Source organism: Amyelois transitella, chromosome 15 (assembly GCF_032362555.1).
Source record: "Amyelois transitella isolate CPQ chromosome 15, ilAmyTran1.1, whole genome shotgun sequence".
NCBI lineage: Eukaryota > Metazoa > Arthropoda > Insecta > Lepidoptera > Pyralidae > Amyelois > Amyelois transitella.
This window is the reverse complement of record NC_083518.1, coordinates 6425549-6452238: the sequence shown is the minus strand read 5'-3', so window position 1 is coordinate 6452238 and position 26690 is coordinate 6425549. Positions and strand designations below refer to the sequence as shown.

Below are 26690 nucleotides of genomic sequence, written 5' to 3'. Positions count from 1 at the left end.
GTGCAACAAAAATCAAAAGACTTCAAGTACTGACAATAAAACTTCTGTTTTTACTTTTTATTAAGGGTTTTATTGATCTTAAAACGTACGAATAAATAAAACTGAACATAAATATTGCTAATTACAACTTAGTGCTTGCACTCCGTGATAAATATACTGTGTAGAACAAGAAACCTAAGGTTATGTGTAGGGTTCAAGTGAATATAGATTACCCTGGCAATTGCTGTCATATTACTTGGAAATAGTAAATTACTGTAAAATTTGAGAATGTTACTGATGAGTTTCTTTAATAAAATACTATAAAAACTGTGGTAGTTTTGTATCTTTTTCTCATACATAATAATTTTGATGGACGTAGCCTTCCCATAAAAGAAATAAAAAAGATTTAAACAAAAATATCGTGCTATTAAGTTTGTCATTTGTAAACACGAAAACTTCTGAACAAATTAATATTAAAATTTCACTTATATCAGTACTTTTTTATTATAATATTTGTGTTGATATTTTTATTTGGCTTGATTCCAAAATATACGAATACGTAATAATCACAACGGAATTAATAACTTTATTCACTTAACGAAATATCTAACCAAAATCAAAATCTACAAAGCGTGTATAAATTCACTTATGAATTTCTCTAAGTACTCTATTTATAGGTCAGAAGGCATCATCACGCGCTTTGTTTAAACAGGTTTAATTTTAGATCGCAGTTAATGGCTGAATGTCGGAGGTTAAATTTTAATGTGGTTTAAGCCTGAGGGAGCTTCGTGTAAGTTAATTCTTGACGTCAGAATTCCTTTATTGATTCGGGAGGATTACACTGATCCGGGAAAAGTTATAAAGCTGGAGTATTTTCTCTTGAGTTTATTCAGAGGCACAAATCCGTACAAAAATATACATGCTTTGTTTGAAGTAGTATCTAGTTCGGCTTTCTAAGAAAATTTTGATATCTGAGAGCTAAATTTATCTTTTATGTTCTCCTTGGGAAAAAAATGTATTTGATGATTTTTGGTTTTGTGATAGGTACCTATGAGTACGATATCCAGTAAACCGAAATAAAATCAAAGGCATGCTCAGCTTATCTTTTGGTCCAATGTCGTATGAAGGTTGGTTCTTTTGTTAACAATTTCTTAGATCATGGATAGAAGTTGGATATCTAAATTTTTAATACGTTTGTTATATACAGATGATACTCATATCACATATTACGGGTAAATAACCACAGTCTCCAAAAGGCTCGATGTTAACTTTCGGCTAGATGATTTAATTGAATAAACGACTTATTATCAACCTTCAACTTATATATGAAAACATGAAAAATCGGAGCGAACTATGTAAAAAATTATACCATTAATTTCTTTTAAAATGTAATATCGCTGGGCTCAATCTGACAGGGTCTCAAGTCCTGCTACTAATCGGCTCGTCACCGACATCCCCACCATTGCCTTGCTGATCACGTACTTGCAATCTGCATGCCACCGCGGTGTAAAAGGGACCTAAAATTTTTCAAACTAACCTGATTTAGATTTTGTAGCGGATTTTTTTGTTGAGTTTGATTTCGTTGTACGCTTGCAATTTGTATTTTCCGTTTGTGTCCTTTGTTTGTTTTATGAGTAAAATTCTTTTGACAACGCTACATTTTTTATTTAAATGTTGTGTATAAAGCTTACTACTGATGGTTGGTAGGACCAACTGTCAGTCTGTGTGTCAGTTTTATTTATATCGAAACAAATTGCTTTGTAAAAATCAACAGTTCAGAACTGAAATCGTTTTTAATAAGTATAAAAAATACTCTAAAAAGGTTTAAAATGTATAGAGATTCATAATCACAAAAACCCGAAAAAAAATTAAATCTACCTATTTGTGCTGAATATACACGACATAAGTATGATGAAATTGGTCATAAAAACACACTTATTCAGGAGTTAACCCAGGATCATACCCTTATATTTTATAGATTATACGCCCAGATTATGGGAACCTGTTTTACGCTATATATTTCCTACGTAATTTTATGAGCGTTATTATATTCAAAAAAAGTTCGTAGAAATCCTTTAATTTATTTCATTTTTTCTACGTAGGTGAAAAACTGAATGTAAAAAATATAAAAAAAGATCTAAAGAGAAAGGGTCTAGGCATTTGAAATGTGGCTTAAAGTATAGGTAGGTCCATAGGTGGTTTTGGGGTTCAGTAAGAGGTGATTTCCCCTGAATTGCAACGGGTACGGCTATTACCGAAATTTTTCATTATTCTTAAGAGTAACTGTGGTCGTACTCTTAATTAAATATATTGATAATCTTTTGTTTGTCTTGTTTAATTCTAGAATAGGTTTCTATATTTTCAAGATACCTTGATACACTATGTTGATAATAAAAATATCTTGTTAAATCAGAATCTGACATGAATGTAATTAAGGCGGTTATTATACAGCGGCGTTAGATGTTCGCGATATAACGTGACGCCTACGTTTTGACACGACTTAAAATTAATCTCGAAACTGGCAGCTCTGCATGACATACACAAAATAATGAAATCACAAAAAATGCACACTTTAAACGTGTGCTTTCTTATTGTTTATGCCAGCATAACTGTTTTAAATACGTACCCTGATCTACTTCTTGCTAGACTTTAAATGAAAATGATAAAAATATGAAGTATGTAATAAATAAATTGAAAATGTTACTTTTAAATCATACCATAAATTTTCTTACCCAGTATAAAAGCTTTATTTTTTTACTTTTACTATTGCCAAAAATTTTAAAATATGGCCACAATACGAATTAATATACTTAACACTTAGCATGTTATTATTGTCGTTACATAATATTTGCCACGGAGTAAAATATTCCTCAAACAGAGATTATTCTATACGTCTCAATGTTACCCACTCTTCTACTTATTGTAGACTTCGGTACTGTCATTATTTTGCAATGGCAGCTACAACAGCGATTTTAATAAAGAGGTCTGCTTCCTACCAAGATTGATGTGGTAAGAAATGTACGAGAAAAGAAATTAAAGATGCCAACTCTTCAGGAATATTAAAGGTTCGCATTTAATAAATAACAGGCTGGTTAGGGTTGAGCATTGGGAGTTGAAAAAGGTAGGTTTTATTTTGTTTTCGACGAAGATTAACTACTTTTTGGGTGCTTGTTTATAAGCAGTGTGAGAGTCCTCTATTTAACTTTGTTGTACTTATTTTCTCGACCTATTTTTCTTCAAGAACGCCTTTTTGAATATATTTCATGACGGCCTCCGTGGCGCAGCGGTAGTACGCTTGTCTGTGACTGGCCAGGGCATGATGAGAAAAGAACTTTTTCTGATTGGCCAAGGCATTGGATGTTTATCAATATAATTATTTATTATAAAATATAGTATCGTTGAGTCAGTATCTCGTAACACAAGTTTCGAACTTACTTCGAGGCTAACTCAATCTGTGTAATTTGTCCCGTATATATTTATATTTATATAACTAAATTGTTAATAAAATAAATAAAAAACTAATCATGATGTCATCTCATCTCCACAATCTTTGCAGAGAAACCTAACCGATGTTTATAATTTGCAGGTTTCCTCACGCTGTATGTTTTCTAATGTGCCTATATGTTATTCAGAAAATCATTTCCTTTGTCTACCCCGTAATGTATAACATAATACTAATACTCAGTAAAATATAGTTTTAATGTAAACGCCTGTGACTGATTTACACCGACAGTTTTGGCCGTGCGACGTTGACAAATGACGTCACGCGGTCATGCCCCGTGTAACGTATACGGGCCCTCCTCACGGGATGTGACGTCATGTCCGTCTTGCCAGTCTGTTTGTTTGCCGAATTTCGGGGAAAATTGTTTGGAAAGGTACCTATACCATGTTAAGTACACTCTAGTGATGAACAATTTTTAAGTAAAGTAAAAGTAGGTATGTGCTTTGTGTTTGATATGTAAAAGTGATAAACGATTTACTTTTGTTTCTAAACCTTCTTCCTTCTGGCGTTGGTCTCGGTAACATCCTCACCTTTCTCGACCCGGGATTGGGCAAGTCAGATTTTACACAAAGCGACTCCCATCAGCAATCTTTGCAGAGGATCAACTTCATATTGCGTCTTGGTAATACTTTCAGTTGCTCAAATGCAGGTTTCCTCATAATGTTTTCACTCACCGAAGGAGCATCGGATAGTATTTAAACTAATATACGTAAGTCAGAAAAGATTCATTAGTACGTGGTCGAAGTAGGATTTGAACCTTTCCTTCAACACGCATTATTTGTACATTCTAGCCGGTCACCTTAACTGTTTGACTACCGACCCTCTTTTTAGATTTTTTAGCTCTTAGATGTGCCCTCAATAAGCATGATCAATGGATGAAACATCGCACTTGTTTACAAATAGTTCGCGACTGATTTACGTCGGCCATCGCAGGCGGGTGACAGTGACAAATGACGTCACGGGGCATGGCGTGTCATTTCCCTATGCAGTTTTGACGTCATACGTATTGCTTCGTTGCTTTCAAAATTAGGCCGCGGAAATCTGATTTACTCGCTTTGATTTTGACAAAAATTGTGCAGTTGAGTATCTTAGAAGAATTATCAGCGATACAGCAGTCATCCTGTGACCATGTTCGAAGCAACCCGATAGAAACACCAGAAAAAAAGGTATGTTCATGTTAACTCCTGTTTGCATACATTACATAAGGAGTAACCGATGACACTGTTTTAGTTATATTGGGCTTACTAAATACATCCTTATATTTTTGTTGTTTGTAAAATCTTAATTGCAAATAAAAATAAATATAACATTACGAAATAGTTATTGGATTAGAAGGATATGTAATTATAAATTAATTTTCTATAAATTAATGATAAACATGCCTACATAATAAAATATATTATATAAACTTACATACATGCAAGTTAGTACACTCAAATTTTGTCAATGTTTTGCTTTTATCTCTTATGAGTTACTTGATTAGAGCCCATAGACAGAAAAATTAAAAAGTACGTTTTGTTGTAAGGCTTAGTGATGATTAAGTAAGTAATTGAGATTAAGAGATTGTGATAGGTTGGGTTTTAACCCGTTCGGTAAAAGAAGAATCTCAAGTTTATAATGTTTACAAAGTGCACGCTTGACAACATAAAAAACATAGCAAAAACACCAACAGCACCGAGTTTTGCAGAACTTGGTTAATGAAACGAGGGGCAAAGATCGATCAGCTGTCATATCCAAACATGATTTTGCCGGATAATGAATCTACTCTATACTGAAATGGGGTTAGCGCAGCGCTGAATTAGAAATCGAATCGACAGCGTTTGCGGTCGCTTTTATGAATGTAATAAATTTTGTCGACTAGTGACCTGATTTAAAATTTATATGCAAATAAACAAAAAAATTAATAATACTCTCTCAATGTACCTTCATTCCAAAATTCGTCTTTAGAGGTTCATTTAGATTTAATTTCAGATTTTTCAATAACTAATATCATTGTCAGTTTTTTTTTTTTAATTTGTTTGAAGCGGACATTCCAAGCTATTTACCAGTTTCAGGTGTTTCAACACCTGTCTTATCAATTATTGTAAATATTAAAAGTGCCACGTTTATAATATTATTATATTATAAACGCCGATTAAACAAATAGTCTGAGAAGAAAACTAAAATTTGGAATAAAACTTACTAGAGTTAACATATTCCATCTTATAACCGATCCAATCGACATTGATCAATGTAAGCACGCCTTTACTTGAACCATAAAGCGATCCTTTACTCCTTCAAAGTAGGAAAGGTGCTTGTAGCGACACGTCGCGTTTGAGCACGTGTGAAACGCACAAACAAACGTACCTATAGACGGCTCTGTGAGTGGCTGGATGCAATGAAAAGAGTCGCGTAGTGCAGCGGTCGGCGTGAAAATGTCTATGGCGCAGAAAGATATGGAACAACGACATATTGAACATATATGCAATGATTATAATATCTGACATAATATCTGAAAATATAAACAAATAATTTAAAATATATGCTTGTTTGTTGGCGTTTGATAGGAAGTCCAGATCGTGTTAAGATGCAGTCCCGGCATAATTCTCCGGGAAAGAGGCATATTTTATTTATTACATATTTACAGAATTGAGATTCAAACAGTGACAGGTTGCTAGATCATCGCCAAAAAGAATTTATCTTTTTGTTAAATTTTATTGTGCCAAATATGGGCACCGACGATTTCAGTAATTATTTGTGTAAAGTACTTGACTAAAGAAATTGACGGGCTTAGCCACTAGGAGCGAAGAATCTAAATTGCACAAACAAAGATTTCTTGGATTAGAGCATAAATACAACGTGTCACTTCTGTTACTTAACAAATTTATTATATAGCTGTCGGCTAACGAACAAATGTGAATGTTGTTCGTATGTGCACTGCATTTATGATAAAAAAAATCGGGATAATCTATATACTTTTAATTCTAATTCCTTCAAGTAAATTTAATTATTTACTACTGTAACTTAGTTAAAAGTGATATTACAAAGGTAAAATAACCAACTATCACTTTACAAATTTGGAATATACATACTCGTATAATATTTATATTTATAAATACAATTAATTGACGTATCGATAATATACCCCTGACAAAAGTAGCATAGTATCGAACATTAATGTACCAGTTCGGTTATTAATATTATCAGACCTGGAAATCCGGAACGAAGGAAATTTTATTCATTTGCTATTGTCACTAAAAAAATAAAATCAATACAATAACACTTATGAAAATTTCTCACACGAAGAAACCTCTGGGCAAAAACTTCTTAACTCCATTCAAAAATTAAATGCAAATATATTTAGTGTCAAGACAAGACTGTCAAGGGATTAATTTATATCCCATCCGTCTACTAATTAATGACTTGAGTAATAACGCTATGACAAAGATGCTCCCATTAAATCAAAATACATGTTTAAACACCATTCATCATAATTAAAAGTTTGACGAATTAATGAAAGTTGATGAGACGCCGTGGATGGTGCAGCCTGATGAAACGTGATGGATCATGACGTATGGTGCTGTTGTGACCAGAAAATACTCTGAACTTTAATTTTCAAGAGCTAGACCTATATAAAGCGATTTTAAATAATATATTTACAAACCACTACGAGCAATAAACGAATATTAAACTGACTGACACAAATATTCAGTTAAAATAAATATATACATATGTATAAGTATATACGAGACAGACATATTATGTAATGAGATACCAACTCGACGATACTATATTTTTTAATAAATACTATAAGATAAACATCCAAGACCCAGGCCAATCAAAGAAAATTCATTTCTCGAATTTTTGAATTCGAACCCGGTGCCGCAGACAAGCGCACTACCACTGCGCCACAGAGGCCGTCTATAATGGGCAAGGAAACCTCAAATAAAATAGGCGACTAAGGATAATGCTTGGAAGTCTTCTTTTTAAGCGATAGTCTAGCAAACTGTCACTATTTAAATCTCAATTCTATCATTCACCCAAAAAGATGAACGTGGCCTTTCAGTCTTTTGAAGACTGTCGGCTCTGTCTACCCCGCAAGGGATATATACGTGATTATATGTCATGTACTGTTAAAATCTTAAATTAGTTTGTTAAAAACTGTACATGTACACAATACTAAGAGATAAAATTACAAAATTTCCATGGAAACTGGAATAAAGAAGATTATTCCTTTTATGCGGGCGGAGCTGTGGGCAGAATTAGGTAGCAGAATCGCTGTGGAGATCTTTATTAAGAGTCACCTCTTAATAAATCTCTCCACGGCGATTCTGATCTTAAAAAGTGAGTATGAGTATTTCCTATGTTCAATTTCATTTCACAATACTTTCTTCAAACGTTTTGGAGAATACATGACGTTGTATGATAGCAATTAAAATAAATTTATAATAAAGTCATATTCTTAACCCTAGACAAGCTTCATAAAGCTTACAACTGGAATCAGCAACACGGCTTTTAGTCGAAGAGACCGAAACCCATGTCATCATCAGACTCCTCGGGTTCTTCTTCTTTCTTTTCTTCCTTGGCGGCCTCAGCGGCAGGGGCAGCGGCAGCTGCAGCAGGCGCCGCGCCAGCAGCCGGCGCTGCTCCCACGCCGGATCCGATGTTAGTGATGAGCTCCCTCACGTTTACACCCTCCAGGGCTTTAGCGAACAGACCGGGCCAGTACGGCTCGACGTCAACGGCAGCCGCCTTCAGGATGGTCGAGATTTTCTCACCAGTCACCGCTACATCGTCATCAACAAGGATGAGAGCGGAGTAAACGCAAGCTAATTCAGCCTTTGATGCCATTTTTATTAAAAATATAAGATATAATCCAATGATTTTCTAGGAATAATACTAACATATATAATAACACGCCTACACTACACACCCCCTTTACCTGCAAACTGTAAGTTTCATCAACAGATGATGATAACAGTATGCTCGGCCTTAACTTCTTCACCATTATAAGAAGGTCAGACACACCAATTCCCTAGGGAATGATCCGAACAGGCGTAAATATATGTAGTAAGGCGTACATAACAATAACATTGACTTTTCAAATTAGTTGACATAATTATAATTTAAAATATTCATTTACATTTCCACTCTAGCTGAAAATTATGCTCTCAATTATGTACATACTTCATTTCATTTTAATGCTCAATCGGTTACAAAGATGTCATCGCAAATGCTTCCTTTTAGTGGAAAAGCGAACATCAACGACCTTACTGTAAAGTTTAATACCGGAACACTACACACACAAGCGTAACATTTTCACGCGTATAGGTGAAAAGTGAGTTTGTGGAATTGAATGAATGAAATAAAGGCAGTACAAACATTTAATATTACGATTATTTGTAATATTTTGTAGTGTATTCAGGAACTTAAAATTGAGACTACATCTTTTTCAACTGATATGAAATGGCAATGCTTCTCCCAATCCAGGCTTATGGTCAAAGGCCTAGTTGTTCTCATGGAACAAGATCGTCCCACTTGGCCCACCATGGGACAACTTAATGTGTCTAACGGGATAGATGGGGCTCCTCTACAGAGGTGAGAATAACCAAAAAAATGAGCACTTTCACCTAGTAAAACAACCATGATCCAAGCTGGGTTGGTTTTTCCCTGCATAAATAGTCACAAAGGTCAAATGGTAATCTTTTGGTCAAACGTAACTTTCCCACTATGAGTCGTGATCATAGATGGACCTTGCACTCCCACGACAAAATATTGAAAAAAGACATAACGATTTAATTAGACGAATGTTCCTTGATCAAATTGGGGACGTCAAAGGCTAGATGTCAGCTCAAAAGTCTCTGAAACCGACGTCCAAGCATGCATGAAGAGAGTTATGAATGTATGGATACAAATGAAAACGTGAAGTATCTACCTACCCCTCCGGGAAATAGCCGTGATTTTAATTGAGAAATCAAAGCTCGCAAATTCTAAAACTGTGTGCTCCTGCCTAAAATACCAATACTGAGCTAAAATTTCGCTAAATTGAAAGCGCCGAGTTTAGTTCAGCGCTTTTAGTGTGAAGTATTCATCGAAACAGTTATTTCGTGTGCAACTGCAGGTATTTTTCAATCAAAATCGTTGATTTGTGTGCATCTATGTTCTGCTAATGGTGTTTGCCTTTAAATATTTGCAACTAGTTCCAACTTGTGAAGCTGAAATTATTAACGCGTTGAAATATTACATGTCGTTTGCAAAACGAGTTTAGCTCTATATCAAAAAGTTAGAAATGTACCTATATAAAATTTGGTCTGATTTCTCGCCTCAGTTTGGTCTTTTGGGAAATTACATTACTCGTAAAATATTGTATACCTACCTGTTCCATTTAGAGTTAATATTTTTGTACGAGAAGAATTTTACAAGTTTGTTCTCTTTCGCAAATAAAAGACAGCCTCTGTGTCGCAGTGATATTGAGCTTGTCCGTGACACCCGTATGTGCCGGGTTCGAATCTCGCACAGGGCATTATGAGAAACTTACTACTTTTTCTGATTGGACTGGGACTTTGATATTTATCTTTATGAGTATATTATAAAATATAATATCGTTGAGTAAGTTTGAACCTGCGTAATTCAACTCGAAAATTAATGACTACCAAAGTAATTCACGCATAGAATTTCCCGCATTTCCAGTTATTTGCACCAATTTACCAAGGATTAGTCTGATCGAAAATGTCCTATAATTGCGGTTTCACGCAGTCTTTCATATTCGCGTCGCCCCCTTTCTTTGCAAATTAAATATTTAACACATGTTTCACTTCAACAAAATTTATTAAAAAATTATAGAATGATGAATGAATAATGGATGAAGCCAAGAATCACCATATATTTAGGTTGCGTAGATCAGACGGGAGTAGATTCGAGTAGAAACCTGACTCACCCAACCCAGGACCATGGTAAAGTTGAGCCCCGGACTCCTCCCCAGAGATGTGAGGATGCAGCCGGGACCAACATCAGGAGGTAAAACAATTAGCAGTTGAAATAAAAAAGGTTTCAAATTGTGCATATCTATACAAGACTCCTTCCACTTCGTCTTTATTTTGCAGCGGCGCGCCTTCGCGAACAGCCACTAATTACTGCGTACCACGGTCTACGTCCCATCGCATTTTTCATACAGATCACGACTCCACTCAACTGGGCGGTATCGATTGCCAACTTTCTGCTTCGTATTGCGAGACGCTGCGGAAGAATTGCCGGAATGCATTTGGGAAGTGCTCTTTTGTCCATGCCGAAAAAGGTTCGATTAAGTCCCTAACTAAACAATATTCGGACTCTTTATTGCTTTCGCTTGTAATAATCGAAATATAAGACTTTTTTAGAAAATCGTTCAAGTTGTGTTTATCTAGATACAAAAAAAAAACACTGTTTCAAACATTTGCTTGAATGTTAGGTTCCAGGGCTATCTTTCGATGATTCGTCTGAGGACTTGAAGATTACTTAAAATTAAATGTAATAGAAGTAGGAAATCTGTTTGACTGCTTGTATGATGTGAATAATTTTTAATTGAAAATGTTTAATATTTTGTTATTCTCATACATGAGACATAATATTGAAGACAACAAACCTGCCCTCTGTTTTGAGGCTGTCTTTTTTGTCTCAAGATTATCATAGAAGAAGAGATAGAATAGGCATATACGTACACTAAATCGAAAGTAATTCAAGTAGTTAAGTAATTAAATTTTACAAAAAACAAAAGGAAAATCGAGCATAAATATCATTAAAAGAGAATTCATCATCAAAAAAGATTATCCACTTATATTGCCCTTTTATGAGTCAGCTTATTAATCGAAGACTACTTATCCTTAATATGCATTTTTACCTATTCTCAAAAGTACGTGACATTCTCATCACGTCGGAGATGAAGGCTTATAAAGTACAAGTACAGTGATAAGACTTTTGTTCGTGCTACTCCGGAGAAGCCTGGAAAAAGTAACTATTGCGCTCAGCCCAAACTAGGGTCCTATTTTTAACACTGCATTTTCTGCCAAATTACACTGAGCTACTCAAAAATAAAGTTTCATTGTGAAATGTGTTGCTAACTTAACAAAACTTAATTGTTTTATATTTTTCAACACAAATGTTAATCAATATATAGACGTGATTATATATTATATGTACGTAAGCATGTATAAATATAAAATCATAAATAGGTACTTAAACAGGAAATGAATATTTAATGATGCTTATAATATTTTTCTGCTCGATCTAGCGAAAAATGAAGAGTAAGACGAACCATAATCAAAAAAATTACTTATTCATGAACAATTATCTCTCACTTCGATGTAATTTCTGGCGATTTTTACATCCGAGTGGAACGACTGTTTTAGATAAACAAAATTAAATTTTCGATATCTTAACATAAGAAATAATATCTTAAATGCGAAAACCAGCAATTAACTACGTATTGTAAAAAATATCAGTCTCAAAATTCTATAGAACAACATAAGTTATTTATCATCATCCTCTTAAGTGTTAGTCCCGGTTGAAGTCTCTCTCTGGGAAAAGCCCGGGGTTCGCCAATGACCACAAACTGAGCTTCAAGATTGTTTTGGTTATTTTTATTTCAATAAAACCATTGAAAACAAAATAACGTATTTCATAATTATGTCACTTATTTGAAAGTGTCGTTGGTAGAAATTTTGTAATAACATTTCTTAATTTGGTATTTCTACAAATTATTAATACATAAAATTAATTCCTTGAAATAAATGCCACTACAGTAAAAGGATATTTAAGGCTAATTTATGCGTATAACATTTCGAGTGCTAATATTCTGAGAATAGACCCCTTCCCTATCCACGTACGGCGCCGCGGCCGTTGTTTTCTTTTTTGCACTTCAACTACTCGGGTGCGTATCAACGGCGCGGAGTGTCGGCTGGTGTAAATTGAAACACTTGCAAATTTACCCCATACATTATTCATGTGCCAAACACCCTCACTCTGACAGTTACAGTTGACGCCAGGTTCGAACTGGAGGCGAAAAGGCGAGATCTGTTGGTGGTGATCGAAATGTGTTTCATTTTACTAGTGCGAGTAGATTAGACGTGTTGCAGTTTGACAAATATTAAAGAGACTGCCTGAAGCTCCTCTCTGACGAAAACTTCAAGTTTCTAAGATATCAGTTGTTTTGAATATTGTAATAGCACTGTTTATTTAAAATTACTTAATAGTTTTGTCCGCGGCTTGGCCCGCGTGCAACGTACTACCCCATTTCCTCTTTCGTTCTCCACAATATACCTATGTATACAAAATTTATGGAGATTGGTTCAAGGGTTTCGAGGTGAATGACGGATCAACAAAAATACAAACGTATTTTCACATTTATATTAATATATAGAAGTAAATTTAAAAGGGACTGATGACATAATAAAATGTACTTTAAAGCACAGTCCAAAAACGGAGTTGTATTAAACTTGTTCCAAGATCTGACTGACGTAGACATCTAAAAGACAATTTCCTGAAACCACACGCTAGTGAAACTTTTGGTTAAACAATAGTGAGAACGTAGTTTCTTTACGAGTAAAAACTTATCTCTAGAAAAGAGGTGACTTGAAAACAGATTTGGATGTAGGTATTCAATTTTACTAGCTTATATAATTTCTACAAAACGTATTTCCGCAAATTTTCCTGTATGTTTTAACTAGTTTGAAATTGTACAAATATACAAACATGATATGTGTAAATTGTAACTGTGGTTCTACGATGCGCAAATCATACCCTATTCTTGCTTGGCGTAGCAATTAAAGTGGGTCAACCATTATACCTCTAACAAATGGGTACCCCGCCTAAGACGGTCTGCTGTAAAGGCGTTGACACACATTATCTTTGCTATTTAAATTATGACATCCATGAAATATTTTGGATATAACATGTCTGTCTGTCAGTATCGTCTTCTTCCTCCTGGTTTTAGTTCCGGTCACATCCTCACCTCTCTGAAGAGGAAACGTGGGTGCGCCTTTGCAGACCATGATTCTGGTTTGAGTAAGTCAGGTTTTCATACGACACGACTCTCCCTGTCTCTCCCTTGTTAGGTTATAACTTAAATAATTAAATGAACATAACTTTTTCATTCGTACTAAGTACTAGTAGCTAAAGTAGGATTTACACTCGTACCCCCCTGTGCATCTCGCTATTTTTCGTGCATCTTCACGATTTGAGCAGTGACGATTTTAGTGTGTGGTCTGTAACCATAAATTTAATTGAGCAAGTCTGCCAAGGCCCTTATTAGTTCAGAAACCCACAACCTGCATTATTTTGACCCTAATAAATTTGCCGAGTCAAACAGGCGTTGCGAGACAAATGAGTTTCAAGATGTATGTGGTTATTAGGCGAAACAAGTGTTAGCGTGAATGTGAGCCAATTACGAATGATGGTTGCGCATTTCTTTTGTTTTTGTACTAAAACCTTTGCGAGTGGACATTTATCTTGAGTACTTAGTGTAATGTGATTTTAATGGTTGAGGCAGCATTAAATGCTATTTTGCAACATTAAATTAAAGCTTAGCTGTATTTTTGTATTATGAACAAGAAAAACCTTGATTGTACTACCTAGTACGAGTCGATGAAAAGTAAGAACTTGCACCCACGGGGATCCAATAAGGGACAACTGAGAGACACTGAATTAACAACCCCTCAATTTCCCTTTTTTTCATTTTAAAGAATAGCTATTTTGCGCGACTTCGTCATAAAAAATCGAAGCAACAGTTTTTCGCGTTATGCGAGCACAAACATACAGACCGACAGAAAGACAAAAAATTTAAAAATCGCATTTTTGGTTTCTATTGGTCTTATACTTCACCTAACAATGATATAAGTGAAAGATACAATCGACTTTGAGATTATAAGTCCCTAAAATCAGGTGAGTATAAAATATATCTTATATATCTTCAAGGACCTTAATTTCCAAAGCGCGCCCAGCTCGTTCATAAAATATAAGCGAAAAATACTGGATGGTATCTCCCAGATAAGCCGGTCATAAAACTCCTTATATTAATAATTCAGGACAATAAATAAAAATACCCGACCTTAAAACCTACAGAAGCGAAATGTTAATTTACAAAACACATTTTCCTTAGAGAGTTTAACGTAATTTCTTTCTCACCAAGGCGTTTCCTGAAATAAATTACAAGTGTAAAATTCACAACAACAAAAGGGAAACAACAAAAGGCTCGCGGCTCACAACATCCGGACGACCCTTCCAAACTTAGCAGCCTGATTACGGATTTCCGACCAAGAAAAATAAAGAGAGAAATAATACGCAACCATGTAAAAGATCAAGTATTTTCAACAAACCATCGCTGTTAAAATGTATAAAAATATATTTACTCTTCTTTGTCTATATTCTCTATGGAGCATTTACGAGTCAGCAATACGTTTATATGGAAATCAACGTAGTCGAATAAAGCTGGCTGCGGCGTATAATGCTTGACGTACAAGTGGAACCGTGGATCTTTATGTTGTTTGAAGTCTCCAGCGCCTCCTGCAGCCGGCGTGGGAGCTGGCGGCGGCGGAGTCCGGTTGATCGAAGACCTTGGAGAAAATGGCCCGCGACCTTTCTCAGGACTAGGCGGCCGATACTTCCTCCACAAAAATGGCTGTTTGTGTTGCGGGCCATGGTGAGTATCTAAATGTCTCGTATTTACCTTTTTAGGAGCAGGACTCGTCAGTTCATACATCTCAGGGAGTGATAAATACCAGTAATCCTCACCATTGCCGATGATAGGGAATAGTCTTTTATTCGAGAATCTCGGCCGGTGTTTCCTTACAAATTCTTCGTATTTGCGTAACAGCCTTTTCCGATACTCTAAGTAATGGATTGCTTTGAGTAGTTTTTCAAATTCTGACAGTTCTGAAGTAGCAGGGTTCGAGTAGACTCCAGCACATACATAAGTCCTAAGTAAGTGATGTAGTTTAAAAACGACGAATGCAAGCCATTGCCTCGCTTCTTCTTCTAAGATCTTCAAGTCATCAGCTCGACTTCTGATACCAAATTCGGCAGCTTCTGCCGCCTTTCTCTCCCCCCGCTCGGTGACGGTTGCCAGCCAGCGGCGGTAAGAGCGGTAGCAAAACTTGGTCCGCCTCGAGTAATGCCCACGCCACAGCGCCTACGTCAGAAGGTAAGGGATTATTTAACAAAACTCACAAAAATACATATTCCAGAAATAGCAACATTGTGTGTGACAATAAAAAATATGTATATTTTTGGAATATGTTTATAGGAAAAATTATTGACTGCCAACCAATTAAATGGGCGATAATATTTATTTTATTCACTTTTTAGTGTGTAATGCTTTAATTTATTCACTTTTTAGTGTGTAAATCTGTCCATTTCCTAAAGAAGGATGGACGGATAATTTTATTTTGTTAGGCCCTTGTTAGCCACACAATACAACAAGGCTCTAGCTTACGACCTTTTATGTATAATAATATATATTATTCCTTACCTGAATTATCCTAGCAGCATGATCATAATGCTTCGCATGCTTGTTCCGAACCGCACGTCTCAGAGCTAATCTAAAGAATTTCCGCGCCCTGTGCACTCTAAATGCGCACTGAATTATCGTAGCATTGAACGATAACCATGCTATATGTTTTCTTATGAGGTGACCTCTAGTTAACCGTTGAAATAGTAGAACAGCTAAAAACCGCTTATAACGTCTCTCTTCGGCGAAATCAGAGCGACCTTGAAGTTCCCCGTAGAACTCGTTAGGAGTTGGTAAAAATGGATGTACTGATGCCATTTGGTTTTACCCAAGTTGGATTCAACCTCAGTTTTCAACACGACTGACATTCGTTATGACAATTTGTTATGACATGGTTTGCGAAATGAAATGAGAAATGAAAAACAAAAGACGTATGTTCATTCCATAGACTAGCATTATAAAGTTTTCTCCACCTATATTGAGGCCTTTGAGGCGCGAAGTTTTGAGCTCTGTGATTGTATTGATTTTAAATACTGGACAGTTCCTTTGATGGTTGAGTTTGTACATAAAAAGGTAGATATTTTTCTGTTACAACCAAGACATCGGGACAGAACAAAAAGTAAATAAAAATTATACCTGAATTCTTCTCGCAGCTTGATTATAATGTCTCTCATGTTTAGACCGCACACCACGTCTGACAGCTGCTCTGAAGAATTGTCTCGCTTTATAAACTCTAAACGCACACTGTATTATCCTAGCATTGAACGACAGCCACGCTACATGTTTCTTTATGAGATGAGTTCGAGTAATGCGATCGAATAGAAGAACAGCCAAGAATCGTTCGTAACGATTCTCTTCAGCGCTGTCCAAACGATGTTGTAATTCTATATAAAAATCATTAGAAGTTGGTAAAAATGGACGAACCGAAGCCATTAGTATCAAAAACTGTTTTGTCACATAATAAAGTTATATTGACATTGATGTCTGTATTTTTTTTTTGCCAAAGACTGAGATCAAAGACTTTATACAGATTACCTAAGCTAGCACCATATCGTTTGGACTATGTTACTGATATTGATCCATACCATGGCACTATGCTTACTTTTTAGTGAAGAATGTTCAAATTAACGCTTATTCCTAAAACTCAGATTTCTGTCATTACAACGAAACCTTTACGTACTTAACACAATAAGTCAAAGTAACGATACATTTGTCTTTCAGGCACAAATATCATCTTTTTTTTTTGATATTCCAGCCCCTTAAACGAGTCCGTATACACGTTTGCCCATTTCGTTATGATTCCCCCAAGCAACGATATGAGTCCTATTTCAAGAGTCCTCGTCTCCCGACCCTCGCACAGGTGGGTTTGTGAGACATCATGAATAATTCAACAATCAAATTGGCAAGGTGTGTATGCCTGTTTATTTATTTTCTCCCCAAATTAAGTGGTAATTTTCATACATTATGTATGTAACCGAAACAATTTGGGAAGTCAGATCAGGCTTTCAACCGCGAAATAAAATATACGTACTCGCAGGTATGCAAGTCAATTTAGGGTGTAATAATTAGCGAGTTTATCCGAACTACGTACGCATTTCTAATTAACGAATTGTATTTATTTGAGGGTATTCAAATGCATATGTTTAAATGACTAAAACTAATTGCCAGAACTTACATAATCAAATATTTTTTATGGAATACTAAATAAGCGACCCTCGGAAGCATTAAGGTAAATCTGAAAATTTGGGTCATTACCATGTTACATGCAAAGATGAGCGAAGACGATCTGATACATGTTATTTATAAAGTTACCTACTGCGCTATAGATATAGCCGAATAATTAAAAATTCTGATAATTATTATTTCTAATCAATAATAATCTCTTCCCCGATACATACAACTTGGGAAAGGCAAGAGTGAATGAAGTTGTGTACACCACCTTAGGTCACATCTTGCTTACCGCCGGACAATTCGAGATCAATCGCACTATTAGAAAAAAAATTAGCTACTTCTTTTAACAGTTACTCAAGAAAATAAAATTAAGAATCAATTATATAAACACACATAATTACAACTTAAAACATCATCAGTTATAACCGGTCATCGGAATTCTTATTTTATACTTACTCGTAGATAGACTTTTGAAGTTAAACTGGAGTTAAACGATGTCGAGATTTGTTTTTAAGTCTTTGAAAATCAAGGCTCCAGGGGAGAGTGGGCGTGAATAATTAATAATATACAGGCTCGGAGCTTCTTACCAAGGAAATAATGATTGCGGTGAATTTTTAACTCTAACGTTTAGCGGAAGAATATCGTCTAAAGGAAGGCTTGGAAAATGAGGGTTGTTGAAAGCATTATGTTGTTCTACATTAATAAATTTTGACAAATTGCCGTAGAATTTTGAGCTTTTATAATTTATTGTACTACGATGTGGAGATTTGGTTTGGTTACTTGTGTTAAGACTCTATCTACCACAGGTGATTAAATGACCTTAAATCTTGAAATTTAGCTCATTATGCGCTACGAGAAATGCTGAAATAACCACGGGTAAATCGTATTCAAAAAGTCAAAATTAAACGTGGATATGAGGATATGCAAAAAGTGATTTTGGGAAACATACATACATACATATAGTTACGTCTATATCCTTATACAGAGCCAACAGTCTTGAAAAGACTGTCTAGCCACGTTCAGCTGTTTGGCTTAATGATAGAATTGAGATTCAAATAGTGACAAGTTGCTTGCCCATCGCCTAAAAAATTTTGAGTAATGTTGTCCAATGCCCTTGCTTGACTTAGTATTGAAGCGTTAAGAAGAGACCTAAGAAATGATATGGATCCGACACTTTTCTAATCAAAAAAGAATAACAAAATACGATACACATCTGTATGTCCTTTTAATCAGTGCCCGCTTCACCACATACCATAGCAGGATCCGTGCAATCAGACATTCTCTTTGATTAAATTGCCCATTTGGACGCCGATTACAATAAATATCCTCCGCTTTGTAATCCGCTGCATGCACACGTGGAATGTAAACTAAGTGAATTACATAAAGTTTATTCCACGATACATGTAGTAAATGAAACTAATAGCAGATAAATATGATAGATCCCATTTGGACAGAACTGAGCTTAGAACGAATTTATGATACTTGTAATTACTGCGGACTGTGATAGCATTATGATTTAATATTTTTTACAGTTTTAACTAGCGGCTCCACTCACATGTTTGTTACCCATGTCCTTTTCTGTACCGTCAGACCATGGGCAAAATTAAATGGAAATCGGTTCAATGGTTAGACCGAGAAGAGATAACAAACAAACTTTCTTACACATTATACATAGTATTAATTGGGATTGGGATGTTATTTTACACGATTAAGAAGTACTCGTAATAAATGCACAATGAACCTAAAATAACGGAGTTTCTACATAATCTTAAAATTTTAACCACAATATTACCGTAAATGACTTGCAAATATATCAAATATAAGTTTTAGTACTTAGGTATTTTAAATATGTAATAAGCACGTAAACGAAATTGTTTCTTTGCAAATATCACAAAATTCTTTGATAATTATAAGAAAATGGCTTACAAATCACATCAGTTCTTGTCCATCCCTTGATAAATGTTAAACTTATAGAAAAATAACACAATTTTAATTAATTTTCACAAGTAGCAAGTTTCAGAGTAAGTTGTTGAAAGTAGCCGAAATTGGGCACCGTGTGGGGCACTAAAACGTTTCGCTAATTACAGCTCAGATGCTGCAATGCAGTGTTCCAAGTTATTCTGGAAATATCTTTAAGACTTAGCAAAGTGTTGCTTGTACCGGTAAAATCATTAAAACGGTTTGCGAAATAAAGTTAATTAAAATGTGTAAATACATAAAGTCACGTCTATATATACCTTACGTGGTAATCAGCCACGTTCAGCTTATTGACTTGATAATAAAATTGAGATTCAAATATTGACAGGTTGCTAGTCCATCGCCAAAAAAAAAAAGAATCAAAATTGTTTGCTCTATCTACCCCGCAAGGGCTATAGACGTGACTATATGTTTGTATGTGAAACACTACCAGGAATAGCGTAACGTAATTTGTGTCGATGTGTGTGCACCGGTTGTAATCCACAAGCCTACCTTGCGTAATCTGTCCATTTAATACTAATCCAATTCTGGTCACAATAATAACAATCTGTTGTTCAATGCATTGCAATCGTGTTTCAATGAATATTTATTTGTTTGTATATATATTTTGTTTTGTACTTGCTTTACTCCGAAAGAAATTACAAACATATGTATGTTTGTAATGACCAAGTCTAATCCCTTACAGGGTAGTCAGAGCCAACAGTCTTGTAAAGAATACAGGCCACGTTCAGCTGTTTGGCTTAATGATAGAATTGAGATTCAAATAGTGATAGGTTGCTAGCTCATCACCTAAAAGAAGAATCCCGACTTTATTTGCCCATTATAACATCCATGAGAAAAAGATGGAGTGTTATTTTGGAAAACCTATTTATTTACGAGTAAGGTGCTGGAAATCATGAGACATTATTAACCCAAAGAAAGTTTTAGAAATAAAAGCAAACATATTGCTAAGATATATTTATTATACACAGGAACATTTAAAACCGAAATTGTAGATCTGTGACAAAATTCAAATGGTGTTCTTGGTTTCAAAATGACACAATTTTGAATGAAAACATGGAGTCTTTGTGACACGAAACCCTTTACATGCATAATGCTCTGTTTTTCAAAGATTCTATCGATAGGTTGTATCAAAACAGCGTTCCGAAGCGAAAAGTTATTGTGTCGTATAAAAGTCATAAATTCAAGAACGTAATTTAGCTTTATGAACAAAAATACATGTTCTATAGTGAAGTAATCCTCTCGCTGCTCGACCTACTTACATGGAATCTGCAAACATAATTTTATGGTAAAATATGAAATTTCGAAGTGATGTTTGACCTCTACCTTCATCCGAGAGAGTCGCCATCAGTTTTACATTAAAGTTTGATACATGCGCAGACTTATATATAATACAGATATTAAACGCGCACGTAACGTAGGTACCTGGTTTTCGGTAGCTCAGTGACCATGGAACATGATTCGAAATGTCCCAGATAAAATATAAATAAAATAAATAAATATATAAGGGACAAATGGACTGCGTGTACAAATCTTTCTCCATCCAATCCAAGATCATTCAGGGTCATAAAGGTGCACACCGGGTTCTTCTCCAGGAAGAAGAAGACGTAATCAAAACTTACGCCAGGAGGAAGAATATTCTTATAACACGCATGTGTCTTATTGTGTCACATAATTTTACACCGATCATAATATATCGTAATATTCCTATAATAAAAACACAATGAAAAAACTTCACTTCTCAAAAGAATATGCATTATCAGCTAGAATCATAAAACATATTTCACGATCCTCTAAGTTTGTGCAAGAGGGGAAAGTTTCAGGTCTTTTTTCATGGACGCCGGACAATATGGCCACGTTCCCAAACTTATGACCGGGTCAAAGGAGACCAAGAATGTGTAAACTTTCCACCATCTTGTAGCAGTATTTTTCAGTTATGTTCCCGTATTTTACTGGACTTTTAGAAGTAATTTCATTTTATGATAATTTGGTGAGATAAGGAAGGGCATTTAGAGCGAACGTGTGGTTGAGCGTCAGTGGTTGAATTAAATATTAGGTTTTAAGAAATGCGTACTTTGTCCAATGTTCGAATTCTACTAAACTAATATCTCTTTTCTCAGTAAAGAACAATTCTTTTTAGTTTAATTTCCAACTTATTACCGAGAAAGATAATATTTTCGAGTATATATAAATAATATTTTTGTTTAATACTAACCAACATATTCTATTACGGGTTAGGTATCAAGTTAAGTTATATGTAAGTATAAGTATAGCATAAGCGTTGTACCAGTTCAAAGCCAGGGCAGGTCGTATAAAGTAGAAATATAAAATAGAAATCCCTTCTCACTACAATACTATTATAATGGTATAGATATCAAGTTATTGCAAGGCGATATTCTTCCACTAAAAGGCTGTAATACCGTCCATTTATGTACAGTGATGTAATAAACGCAATGTATTGAATTGAATTTGCTAGTGAACATCTTTTATGAGGTGCCACCGTATACGACGAGATGCCAAAGCATAAAAATGCCATAATTTTGTATGCAACAGATATAGCTAGCTTTATGGCTTGCAAGGCAAGGGAAGCATGAGTAAATACAGGTCATGAGTATTGACACCCGTGGCAAATGACTTGGTATAATTACGTCTTTATAAAGTAGGCAAGAAACATAGAACACTATCCGTATATTTAGACCTTTATTTTTGTGACAGCAAATTTTTCACTTTTATACACTTCTAGCGAAATATTCGTAAATTATGATCAATGTTTATAAGTGATTAAATCATGATTAAATGCACATTATTTTAACGATATTTCGATCAAATTTTCAAGAGTCCTTGCTGCTTATCCTACCTAGTATTTACTCATTAATGTTGTAATGTTTTAGTCTTGCACTCTCGCCATAAAGTGACGTGCAGATGCTTCGCATTAGCTGTCTCGTGTGACGCCGTAAATTCTGCATTAAGTTAATGTGAAATTGGATATTTTGAGTCACTCTCAAATTCCGGTTACGGCTGGTATTTTAACAAAATAATAAAAAGAAAATGGGTTTCAGAAAGATGTGTTTTTTAATATTTGACGCGGAATATTACGATTACATCTGGACGTTCAACAGAATTTACGGCGCCATAAAAATATGGCAACGAGACGTGTAAGTACTGAAAAGATCGTTCCTCTGAATGTGAATTCATGAAAAAGTAGATAGTACATAGTATTTTATACGTATAGCGAAGTGAGATTTGGTAACTATATTTTTGCAACGCAAATGTCATTGAGATCTAGATCAAACTTCAGGCATCTGCTTCTGTCTAGTATTTTTTTAAGAAAATAAGTTTTCACGAAATTTAACTTCTGAAATAAAGAAAAAGAAATAAGAGTAATACAAGTAGTTTCCCTAAATAGTTTTGAGATCAGCTTCTGCTAAAATACAGTCACATGGAAACTGAAGGTAATTTTCATATTTTAGAAAGTCAATAAAAAATATACACGTATACACTCAAATTAAATACAGATGTTCCAATACGTGTGACCCAATTCTGTACTTCTCAAAAGGTGTGTCTCAATTCAATCTCAACTTCAAGTTTTTTTCGTAATATAATTCCACATTCCCAAAGTTTAAAAGGTGATGATAAAATTCTTCGCAAAAGACACTCCTCGAACTTTGACATCATATTACTGGGTTAGAGAATTAAAGGGCCAACCGTGAGTTGAATTCATTTATGAAAACTCCGCATGTTTATTTCCTTTATACATACATACATATGGTCACGACTATATTCCTTGCGGGGTAGACAGAGCCAACAGTCTTGAAATGACTGAATGACCACGTTCAGTTATTTGGCTTAATGATAGAATTGAGATTCAAATAGTGATAGGTTGCCAGCCCATCGCCTAAAAAACGAATCCCAAGTTTGTAAGCCTATCCCTTAGTCGCCTTTTACATCCGTGGGAAAGAGATGGAGTGGTCCTTTTTTTTGTATTGGTGCCGGGAGCCACGGCACCTATACAAAAATACCTATATCCTTTATTTATATGGTTATTTAAGACTATAAACAAATTATAATGTTTAATATGTACAATTAAAATGAATTATTTATGAACTCAATCTCTATCCCATGAATGTCGTAAAATGCGACAAAGGGGTAGGCTTATAAACTTGGGATTCTTCTTTAAGGCGTTGGGTTAGCAACCTGTTACTATTTGAATCTCAATAAATTCTATCATTAAGCGTAACACCTAAACGTGGCCTTCAGTCCAGTCTTTTAATACGGCTGGCTCTGTCTATCCCGCAACGGATATACACTAATATAAACTGTACGGGAATACGGCTGTTTGTTTGTCTAATTACTTATTCTTAGATTTTGACCTTGATCCTGATGACCTTATCTTTTAATGAAACGTTTATTTACTTGTTGATTTTTATGTTCACGATCTGATAAAAAAAAGTCGTGAGCGTGTGACAATTTATAAAAATGAAGTTAAGGTTCACAATGACACGCACACTTATCCCTAAAAATGAAAACTTTAGCAATATGATCTTCCTACCCGCGAAGTTTGATGTAGGAGAGTAATAACAGTTACTGGATATATATGTATTTGCAAATTTCTGAAACTGCTTTCCTTGCACCTTGCTTGTATATTGTTCAAAGTTAGATTAGGAATTATAAAGTAGGTGAAAACTACTGTAGTGGTTATAATAGGTACTATTTTTAGATTATCGAATTTCCTTTACGGGTCATTACGCCTTAACAGTGATTGAGAAAATAAGAAGAGAGTTTAATGTTTAATGTCTTTTTAATGTTTTTTTTTCACTGATCTTAAATGCATACGTCCAGTTATTATAGAAAGCAAAGACTGGGTGGGTGAATCCTGCTGTACAATTTCTACTTATACTAACACATTTTTTACTTAATTATTGGTTAGAATAGAAATTATGCCGATTATCATATCTATATAGGTAAAAAAACAAAAATTTGACCTATCTAGATATGATTAGTGTCAATCCAAAAAATCGGGTGTATAACACGTGCCTAAAAAGAATTCTATCACAAAACACACTTTAGTTTAGATGAGATTTAGGGATAAACACTTCTTAAAGTCTTAATTGGTCCTAATTAATTAGGTATTAAACTTTCTCATAAATGTTATCAGAATTAAATCCTGAAAAACAAGTACACTGTAACGAACATCTTCATGAGCTGAAAGCTTCACAAACATTTAAGTATATTATTCTTTCAGCTTTTTTATCTTTTCCATACTTATTTCAAAGAAGTTTCAAAACTCGAAGAATCAAAGGAATTAAAATGGCTTATTAAATTGAAAGATTGCTTTGAGTATTAGACTCATGATTATAGATGTTTTCATATAAGTTAGAACAATAAAAAGTAAAGAAAAAGTTCTATAAATGATGAAAAGTTTTAGCTATTTTTAATACATTTGGTAATGACGTACTATTGATCTCATTCCGGACCCAAGGCTTCCCGGCAATACACCCCTGGGGTGCCTTGGAAACTTTGATTAGACAAGATTTGATAATTTCATGCCAACACATGCAGTATTCTGTTAAGAGAGAGAATATTCAATAACTTAATAACTGATGTGAGAATAAATGTAAATAAAGCGCAGAATCGTATTCAACCTTTTTTTTCTGAAATCTCAAAATAAAGCATCGATTTGCGATGTGGAAGTGGAAATAAAATCAAAGTTTTGCAATCACGAACACTGACGCGGCCAAAAGAGAATTAACTTCATTCAAACTGTAAAGGAAGACCAAACACTGAAAAATACAATTTTTAATTTATTTCACACAACATTCCGAACGTTTCTCGCGTTTTTCCAATAAACGAAAAGCTTATTTCGCTCACGCCTCACTTTGAAGCATCTTTCGATTGGAAATCGGGAATATTTCCAATATTTCTGTGGAGAATAATTTTTCGCTACCATTGAAAAGTGTGGGAACATTTGTATGATTGTGTAACAATAGTTTTGTTACATACGAACACATTAGTCGAATGGTAAAAGTCGTAATTATCACCTGAAATTAGTCAGGGTTGTGTCCTCACCTCGGTTGAGAAAGACCGGATTTTGATTTCATCTGTATAAGGTCAGTCAGGTTTTTTTTACACGCAGCGACTCGTCCAGTGCGATCTCCATAAAAAGCGCTAGTGAGACAAAAAGATAATTTGAGTGCGATAGGCGTAAACTTCACTTCTTCCTATCAAAAATCTCATCTTAGTTAATTTAAAATCCGGATAATATGATGGACAAAAGTAATTTTGCTCATTTTAGTATAGAAACTAAACAAAATACGAACTCCAATCGTGAAACGTGACCCAATTGAATTGAAAATCTTAAAACTTCTCAGAAGCATTTTTATTTCACGGTATTTGGTCTTATCGAATTCTATTGCATGTTCCCTCAAGTTGAAACGTTAAACGAGAAAAAGCGTATGAATGGTCCCTTTTTGATGCAAATTTAATGAGGTAGCCAGAGCACAAATTTAGAATACACAGAAATAACTTTTCTTTTATTCAAACCTGACATTTAAGAAAAGTATTTATTTTTTTTAACTTAATGATTTACGAATGAACTATTTTGAAAGGTTCTCAATTCGTTAATGTTCTTTTTTACTTTGTTATTCGATCATTCTGTCGATTTTGATGTTTGTCGTTTGAAAGTATACCTAATACTTTTATAACTATTTTAAATCTTATATAACTTTATTATTATAATGTCTTTGAAATAACGATATCATATTTATTATTATTACGCTAGGTTATTATTTCATCTATAATTTTCTTTTAAATTATGTTCATCATGTATTGACAGTGTTAAATAACTCGGAATCATGAACACAGTCTTAAATAAAAACAGTATTAACGAATTCAAAGTCGACCTATTAATACATCTCTTACCTCATTATTTTGTGTGCAGCGAGTCTGAAGAGACTGACCATTACGTGAGACAAGGGAGGGCTGAATGCACTGTCCAAAGAGTTTAGTCGGCTTTGCTTGTACTCTTTCAGTAAAAGTGAAATAAAATGTACATATAGAATTAATTTGTAAGAAAAAGTACTTAAAGAAAAAATAAATATAAAATTA

General features: G+C 34.6%; 2 protein-coding genes across 2 annotated transcripts; both read right to left on the bottom strand.

Annotated features, from left to right (window-relative positions):
- Positions 1-7908: 7908 nt before the first annotated feature.
- On the bottom strand, positions 7909-8319 carry LOC106141958 (large ribosomal subunit protein P1). Its single transcript, XM_060948144.1, has one exon. The coding sequence runs from the start codon at positions 8309-8311 to the stop codon at positions 7976-7978; it is 336 nt and encodes a 111-aa protein (XP_060804127.1). The 5' UTR covers positions 8312-8319; the 3' UTR covers positions 7909-7975.
- A 6518-nt stretch (positions 8320-14837) lies between these two features.
- On the bottom strand, positions 14838-16256 carry LOC106141484 (spermatogenesis-associated protein 17-like). Its single transcript, XM_060948353.1, has 2 exons — positions 15960-16256; positions 14838-15620 (listed from the first exon to the last, which is right to left on the bottom strand). The coding sequence occupies exons 1-2, from the start codon at positions 16254-16256 to the stop codon at positions 14838-14840; spliced, it is 1080 nt and encodes a 359-aa protein (XP_060804336.1).
- Between the last annotated feature and the right edge of the window lie 10434 nt (positions 16257-26690).